Source organism: Balaenoptera acutorostrata, chromosome 18, assembly GCF_949987535.1.
Source record: "Balaenoptera acutorostrata chromosome 18, mBalAcu1.1, whole genome shotgun sequence".
Lineage (NCBI taxonomy): Eukaryota > Metazoa > Chordata > Mammalia > Artiodactyla > Balaenopteridae > Balaenoptera > Balaenoptera acutorostrata.
The window spans coordinates 4,781,522-4,790,839 of NC_080081.1; the positions used below are offsets into that span (position 1 = coordinate 4,781,522).

At 39.1% G+C, this 9,318-nt stretch overlaps 1 protein-coding gene across 2 annotated transcripts in view; it reads left to right on the top strand.

Moving 5' to 3' along the window:
- NALF1 (NALCN channel auxiliary factor 1) overlaps positions 1-2,937 on the top strand; it is a 561,883-nt gene extending 558,946 nt beyond the window's left edge. Inside the window, exon 3 of one of the 2 annotated variants that reach the window (XM_057532679.1) lies at positions 691-2,937. In XM_057532679.1, the coding sequence (XP_057388662.1) occupies positions 691-980 (290 nt within the window). In that variant the 3' untranslated portion in view covers positions 981-2,937. The remainder of the gene's footprint in view (positions 1-690) is intronic. The other variant, XM_057532681.1, reaches the window with a different exon arrangement.
- Positions 2,938-9,318: the final 6,381 nt, after the last annotated feature.

The window sequence follows — 9,318 nt, forward strand, 5'->3', positions numbered from 1 at the left end:
AAAGGGAGAAGGATGAGGCAGACTCCTCCCTCAGTGGTCCAGGCAAAAGACAATACAGGCTTCAATGTAGGCAGTCATCAATAGAATAGCAAATGGAAGAATAAGAGAAGTATTTACAAATGGAAATGGTCACGCTTTGGGTGTGTAGATGTTAAGCCCATTCACCAAGAAAGGGAGATGTGAGCCTTGGTGAGGTTCCTGAGAGGAAGCGATTAGTAACATGGTTCCTGTAGCTCTGGTATTATGATTGGTTGGTGGTTTCATAAATAAAATATGCTAAATATGCTAACTCATAACTAGTGGGTGTCACTTTACGCATTGCATTAATTAATCACATTCCTGTTAAAGAGAAAATGGTGGTTGAGTGTTCCTGGTCACCAAGTTGATCCAGAACCTTAGGTTCTGGTTTTGACCTAATGAAATCTTATATCCTGTATTCATCACAACCCAGAACTTTCATGGATGACCACCAAGAGTACAATAAGAGCAGTGAGGAACCTAAAAGTACTGGTTTGAGAGCACGGTTGACCATTGACCCAGATTGTATGGACTTGACTCTCCTTTACAAAATGTTCCATTGCCGTAAGATGTTGTGGATCAGATGTTAAAGTACCCGCTGCCGTCCGCTCTGAGCGCCTTCCTACCCATCTTCCTCTCGCCTGTTAACCTTGCCCTTTCTTCACCCCCCAGGGCTCTACGAAACCTTTCTAACCAATGATGAACCAGAATGCTGTGACGTCAGGAGAGAGGCAAAATCCAACACCCCCTCCAAGGGGACAGTGGACAGAGGCGGCTCCTGTCCCAGGACGTCGCTCCCAGCTTCAGCGGCACCCAGGCTGGGCCCCAGCAGACTCAGGCTGTGTGTCCTCGTGCTGATACTCCTTCACACAGTTCTCACGGCCTCGGCGGCGCAGAACGCCACGGCCCTGGGCTTCGGGGGCGTCCACGCACTTGACGAGCGCTCGGCCAGCAAGGAGTAGGGACGCTGGACCCTGGAGCATGCCCGCCGCCCTGGCCACCGGCGTCACGGCCTGGGTGCTCCAACCCGCGCATCACTTCGTGCAGGGCCTGGAGGGTGAAACTGGAAAAGAGGGGCCTGAATCCAAACAAGGACACACACACACAGCTTTTTACGGACTAAAAGGCTGGAAAGTGACTTCAATTTCTCACACCATTTTATACACTGTGTTTTAATGTTTGGAGGTTTTCTTTGCTTTCCTTTTGATTTGGGTTTATCTGTTTGGTTTGTTTTTGCACTTGTTAATACAGGATTTATTTGGGGGGATGGTTTCTCAGAGGTAAACTAAGTCTTTTCACTGTCTCTCTCTATATATATATTTCTAGTCATTGTGTGTGTTCCTCAGATAGTTCTGTCTCATGTCCTGTCAGTTTCTATTAGCGGAATGATGGCTATGACCTCGCGGTATAGCAAACAACAACAACACACAAAAAAAAAATCATAAAAAAATAAAAAAGACAAAAAAAGAAAACAACAAAAAAATAAAAATAAAAAAACTCCCTGACTCTCCCTCCTGCCTCTGGAACCCACGCCCCTCTCGGCCTGCCCGCCCCGGGCCTTCCCCGTCCACAGCAGACGACATCCGCTTGCTTCTGTCCTTGTCGCAGCTGCCGTGAGTGGGCGCAGTGCACGCTCCGCTGGGCCTCTGAGCTGCTGCTGCACAAACCCTCAACGGAGCAGAACCAGGGGGGCCCTTTCTAGCTGAACAAACAAGTGCTCTCCATAACAGGTGGGGTCAGACAGTTAGCACATCTTTACGTTGAGAATAAAACAAAAGCAAAGAAAACTACCGTGAACTCGGTTGGTCCAGCTCCCCCTTCCAAGGGCCCAGGCCTTCCTCGCTGGTCGGGTGGCTGGAAGCAGCTGCCCAGAATGGGGGTGTAAGGAGGTAGGGAGTCCTGCCCTGAAGTTGCAGGTGGCTGGGCTTTCGCTGGGATTTTAGTTCTGTTGCAGGACTACACGAGCACCTTTTGGCCATTGTCACAGGAACAGGATTCTGAGGACCCAAATCTGGGCTTCTTTTTCCTCCTTTCCTCCTCATTGTGGAGGGCTAGCAGACGTGCTCAGACACCTGCAGCATACAGAATCTAGACCATTTCACCCCAGTATTTCCCCCACATACAGTTTTTAATTACTCCAGGTATAAAGTGTATGCAATTCTGCATTATCAAAAAGAACTTTTCAAAACTAGGTTAGCCATTTTCATTCAAGTACAGAAATGTTACCACTCTCACATGCTCTAAATAGTTGAAGACAAGAGGAGAAATCGGATCGCTCTGTTTGTATTTTTTCTTTTTGTGGGAACATTTTACCTGCTGAGTGTCTATGAATTTGCTTTCTAAAAAAAAAAAAAAAAAAAAAAAAAAAAAAGGCTTTTATGAGTTTACAGTAGAATCAGTGGAAGGAAGAGTTAATAAGGGCTGTTTTTAAAACAAACAAACAAAACAAATAATTTTAAAAGAACCACTTCACATTCTTTACTATTCTCTAACTACACTCGGGAACTGCATTTCAGGGATGATTGCTGTATAGCTGGCAGATGAAGGAAAACCATGGAAGAGGTCCTCTTAGCGAACAAAATTTAGTTCTTAACTTTCTAGCTATGAAATTCCCCCAGGCATTTATGTTGAAACAAAACTTTAATCTCTGCATCATACCTAACTCTGCGACACGCGTTACAGTATGCATATTTTGTTTTGAATAAAAAAAAAAAACTGTTTTGTTCCAGTCTGTTAAGAATATTCAAAATAATAAAGGTATTGCTTAATAAAATTGCTAGAATTGTTTAGCAGTACATGCACAAATATTTTACTAGATTCTTTGTTTTAATAGTGTTTTGTTGAGACTGAAAATCCTAAAATGGTCTGCGCAAATACAAAAAAAACCACCAAAAATGCAAAATTCTCCAGTTTTTGTTCCTTTTTTGAAATTTGTTTTTTATTCAAATGCAAACATACTTTCACATGTGCACACACACACAGGCACAGCATTTGTAATTTATGGAAATAATGGTACTATTTCTGGGGACAGTGGGTGGGCAGTGGCTCTGGCGCATATTAACTGCACTGAATTTTGTGAGACTTATAGAAGTGAGTTTTGGTAAAGCCTAATTAGTGGGGGATTCTAGATTTCAGTGGAGCTGGGGGTGGGATGAGAAGGGTTAGGGAGCCATGACTGGAGGGGGAGGGGTGGGTGACGACTCATGGGGAAGAACGTATCAGATGAGCTCTTTTTCCACTGACCTCTTAATGACTTTAAGGTACATGACCAGAACCAAGTTTGTCGTGACCTTCATCTACCTCTGCCCGACAAACACCATCCCACTATCTGTTTCTTCAGTGTTTCTTGTGCTTCTGTTCATGCCAGAGGCATTTCCATTCTTTCAGGAAAATGACACAACAGAAGATGCAAGTTGCACCCACTCTTATTGGGATGACAAGAAGTTACTATTTCTAGACACAGGGCAAAGTGATGACAAATAGCATCCCTTAACAATGGGGTTTCATTTTCTATTAATATTTTTTGCAACTGATTAAGATTCTTTGCCAGAATAAGGAGACTGGATGGTTCCACCTGCCCATGTTTTAGCTTTAGTTTGGGGAGAATGGCGGCCAAAAGGGGGAAACCAAAACACCACTGCTTTACATGGGAGGTAAGCCCTCCAAAAGACAAGTTCAAGAGCTGGGAAAAACCATGCAGTATAGTAAATATGAAATTCTCGCTTAGGTGAAGAAGAGATGGTGGGGTGGGAAGGGGAATGGCAAGTCAGCCAGAGTTGGAATCAACTGTAATTCTGGTCAGATTTTTTTCTTGCCACATGTACTCTGACGTGAGAAGGTTCTCCGTGCCTAGTATTCATGATCGTAAATGTGTAACCATTTGCCTATGACATTTCCACTGACACAGTGAACTAAAGCAGCTATTCCTGCGATCGGCTAAAGGATCCAAATAGGCAATGACTCCTTTACAAAGTCAAGAAACAACCACTGATGATTTGTGCTGCAGCCAGTTGGTGATGGAAATCTCACTACATCCATGGATCATTTGCAGTGTTTTTCCTACTTGATGACATGCTTGATGTTCTGCACAGAAAATATTCAGACCTTGCACCTTTGTAATCATCGTCTTGTTCTGTTTTCCTCGTGGTGGATATCCACTGCATATTAGATAATGAATTATAATATTAAAACAATTATTTCTGAAAACAAGTTGAAAATCAAGAAAATAATATTCTTCACAAATGTATGAAACAGACTTCTCCGTAGTTATTATTGTCTTATTTTTTCTGCAATAGAGAAATCCCAGTTTGAAGAATACGTTGATACTGCAAAACCAAATGTCAACTAACATAAGTGGAGTTATATATGACTCCTTATTGCATTGATGTTTGGTGGTACATTATATTGACTTCTCCTTCATTAAAAAAGATAGTATTGTTCCCCTCACCCACAAATAGTGAGCAAAAGTTGTTCTTTTAAATGACACCATGATAAAAAAAAGCAATTTAGTTCCTTACCAATGAATTGGTACTGTTAATTACTAGGACCTGTAGTCATTAAAATAAAAGAAGGCAGGAACACAGCAAGGAAAAAAGCAGACAGGAAGGAAGGAAGGAAGGGAGGGAGGGAGGGAGGGAGGGAGGGAAGGAGGAAGGAAGGAAGGAAGGAAGGGAGGGAGGAGGGAAGGAAAATAAAAATGGATTTTTGCATGAATGAATAAAAACCTCATTTTTACCAGGAAAAAAAAATAAATGAAAGATGTAGTTGGGTGTCAGATCCATATGTCAAATATCTGAATTGGCAGATGACATTTGGTATCTGGACAACATTAAAATATTGATCAGTCTCAGGCATTGTTTTAGTTCTTTCTTGGTAACAGCCAAATTTACAGTGTTATTGCAACTGGAAGCATACAATCTGCAAAGAAATGAAAACTGCATCTTATTTTCACTATAACTGCAGACGGGTATTTGACTATATATGCATCCATGTGTGTATATAGGGAGAAAGGGTTAAATATCTCTGGCATATTTTTATAGTGAGATAGATAGAGAGAGAACAAGAGGATGCCTCTGGTTCCTTAAGCAAAAACACTGCAGTAAATTTAAATTTATTCTGTATGAATATATGTCTATGCTGAGTTGATATCTCTTTTGTCTTAAATTAGTACTACAATTTCCATGCAATGAAATCACAGTGAAAAAAACTAGGAAGCCTGAGAAGTTATTGATTAAGTCTAAGTAAATTAAGTCTCAGTAAATTAATGGATTAAGCAAGGCTCTTGATTAATCTTCTTATTTCACTAATTCTTATCTCTTTTCCCCTTCCACCCCCCTCTCACCCACCTAATAGATATGTGAGTGTCTTGGCATGTGTCTTACCCACTCCATATTTCCAACTATAACAGCTTCAAACACTTTTACCCTTAAAACTTTAGTTGGAAGTCAGACTCTGGACATTGATCTGTGGATATAGGCTGTTGACCTACAGATACAGAAACAGTGACTGTCTCTCCTTAAACCCCCAGCTCACTGCAACACTGACTGCTGCAAGATTCCAGTTGTCTGAGTGCTGGCTAACGAGGAAGCCACTGGTTTTGAAAAGCAAATTTCAATTTATGTCCATTTCCCATCGGCCATTTCACTGCAAAATAGATGACATAATAAGATGGGAAAATCAAAGCAAAATTTAAAATTCTATATGGACATTAGAAAAACTCTGAATTAGGGAGTCCCCTGGTGGTCTAGTGGTTAGGATTTGGAGCTTTCACTGCCATGGCCCGGGTCCAATCCAGCAAGCATGTGGCCGGCCGGGGCGGGGGCAGTGGGGATGACTTGATTGTTCTTTTACTTTTTCTCTTTACCTTTTCTTCCTTTTCCCCCATGTGACTTTAATTTCCATATCATAATAAGTACCTTAATGTTTGCACTGAAACAATATTTCCATTTTTTTATTTTTGTTGATGATGTGTGATATATTAAAAATAAGGACAACTATATAAACTCATATGTTGTTTTAAAATTCTTATTCTAAATTCACTCAAGTACAATTTTTGAGTAAATAAAAACATAGAGCCAAAGTAGTAATACCACCCAATTCTGAGAGACTAAGAATGATGTGAAAAATGCAAGTTTCACTACAACTTTATGTGGTACGCTAGCAGCTACAGACATGCTTTATTTCTTAAATGGCAAACTTTTAAAATTAAATATTAAAAATACTAAAAAGATATAAAAGACATTGCTAATGTTTGTTTACGCCTTGTTTCTCTGGCTGACTAGATTATTCATCTTAATTAGCTTTTTCTCTTGCTATCATTATGTTGCTGACTCAGTTGACCCCTCTCAAAATAGAACTGGCTGAACTTCTTTTTAAAAGTACGTATATTAGTTTAGATCATTTTGTTGATTGAATCTCAAAAAAAAAATCAGTTAACTATAAATTTTTCAGTACTATACTTTTCTCTCTTTTGTGTCTTATTTTTATTTTTTATTCTTGACTATATCTATATATGGTATGAAAAAAATGGAGCAACAGAGTTAAGAAAATTATTTCTGCTGCTTTTATCAAGCTGTCCAGAAGACCAGTGGACCACTGCTATGGATTGAAGGCAATTTGTATGACTGGGATTGGCCCTGCCACCATCTTGGCTCAGAATCCACGTTCATGATGGCCCTGGATAAACCATGTGATGACTTAGCGCTATAATCATGGCTGTTGCTAAGGCCCTTGCCAAGGATTTCACTATCTGAAACAATAGAAATAATACTTTATCTATTTTTTCCTTCCCCTTAATCTAAAGGGGAAAATTGCAAAAATTATCAGTAAAGGAAATCTAATAGAAACAAAGTTCTCTCCTAAGCCTTTAAAGAGTGATTCCGTTTTGATGAAATTCTTGGTGAAACATTTTCTACAGCTCTAAGCAAAAGTCAAGATGAGCCAAAGTGTTTTGATTTAATGCAGTTTTCTCTTCCTGAGATGTGATACAGTGAAATAAGGTTTGGATATGCAAAATACACAGCATGATGAATAAATACATAAAACATATGTAAAATGGTCTCAGGTATTGTTACCATAATTAGAGTCTGAAATTTGGTAGTTTTCCGTTTTTTTCCTTTCCTCTTAAGACAACGTACCTTTTTATTTAATTCCTGTGGTTTTTCAGAAACTCTTTTTATAGCTTTCTAGATCTCTTCAAATTTCATATGGAATTTTACAAAGTCATACTCATGTTCAATTAAACACTTTAAATTAAAATCTCCCTACACATCTGTTAGGCCCAATATGTATCAAACAAAATATTCAGCGTGTTTACAAATGGATTTAATTACCTGCATTTACTCTGATTTCTTTCTCCTTTTCCTTCTCCTTCCTAACCTCTCTTCCCCTCTCCCCTTTCTCTCTTTCTCTGCACTGCTGCACCCCACCAGTTCTGTTTCTCCCTCTGTCTTTTGCTCTCTCTTTCTCAACTTCAGAATTTTAAAATGAGCTATACTATTGCCAGGGTTTTTGTTGTTAAATCAGGTAGACTGTCCTATGATTCTTAGAACTGAAAAGAGAATTAAATGATCTCATCAGAAAAAAAATATTAAAAATGTGAAATATATTAAATATTGCTTTATTAGAGAAACCAAGACCCTTTAAACTTCTAGGGAAAACTTTGATGCACTAATTTATTACAATGACTCAGAAAGAAGTATTCTTTTCAAAATGACTTAAGGAAATTGTCAGAGAATGTGAAAAGTACTAATATAATAATACTCTTGTAAGAATACATTTAAAGATGCAAACAATGACTTTGACTTTACTTGGGTTAGAGGATTTACACATATTTTAATAATATATAGGAAATTTACTTCCAAAATTTGATTTTGGAAAAAAATTCATATGCTTCAACTGAAATCAAAATTTAACCTCTACAGAAATCCAATATTGTTGCACATATTTTTGATAAATTTTCATTTTTATATTTTTATGGAGGGCTAGCATCTTACTAAGAGTCTAGCCCTCTTTATCAACACCCACAACACTGCACGATGCCACTGATTTTGCATTTATCTGAATACTTTACAAACTGCACTTAGTGCACTGCTGCTTTAAACATGCAAGTATATTTTGAAAGATCTAAGGTGAAAGAAAATACATTAAGCAAGGCTTTCTTTTAAGAATAATCTATCTTGAATCTTATACCCCTGTGCAATGACAAATAACAGCTGAATCCTGCAAAATATTTATTTACTATATCAAATCAGCATGTGACTTCATTCCTAGAAACAGATCAACACCGGTTTTCTTCCTTCACTTGCCTGTGAACTTGGCCAATCAATCTTCTATTTCTCCCTCAAGCTATTCTCAAAGGTGAACGCAAAGTGAAAATTTATTTTTTGTGACACTAGAGGAAAAGAGATGAAGCTTGGGTACAATGTTATTTGTATCCCTGTCACAAAGTAACTAGTAGACTCAGCTCATCATCCTGAAGGCAACACTCCAGGTCTCCCCTGGTGTTTGCCTCCTGTTCACTGACGCTCTCCCACTGGAGAGGATTGAGGCCCCGTCCTGACCAGCAATCAAGCTCAACTCAGAACAAGGTGTGGGGCAGCAGTATGGAGCTTGGTTTTTAAATCACATGATGAACACCAGTAAAATTTCTTTTTTTTTTTTTTTCTGATATCTTTATTGGAGTATAATTGCTTTACAATGGTGTGTTAGTTTCTGCTGTATAACAAAGTGAATCAGCTATACATATACATATATCCCAATATCCCCTCCCTCTTGCGTCTCCCTCCCAACCTCCCTATCCCAGCCCTCTAGGTGGTCACAAAACACGAAGTTGATCTCCCTGTGCTATGCAGCTGCTTCCCACTAGCTATCTATTTTACATTTGGTAGTGTTTATATGTCCATGCCACTCTCGCACTTCGTCCCAGCTTACTCTTCCCCCTCCCCATGTCCTCAAGTCCATTCTCTACGTCTCTGTCTTTATTCCTGTCCTGCCCCTAGGTTCTTCAGAACCATTTTTTCTTTTTTAGATTCCATATATATGTGTTAGCATACGGTATTTATTTTTCTCTTTCTGACTTACTTCACTCTGTATGACAGTCTCTAGGTCCATCCAACTCACTACAAATAATTCAATTTCGTTTCTTTTTCTGGCTGAGTAATATTCCATTGTATATATGTGCCACATCTTCTTTATCCATTCATCTGTTGATGAACACTTGGGTTGCTTCCATGTCCTGGCTATTGTACATAGTGCTGCAATGAACATTGTGGTACATGACTCTTTTTGAATTATTGTTTT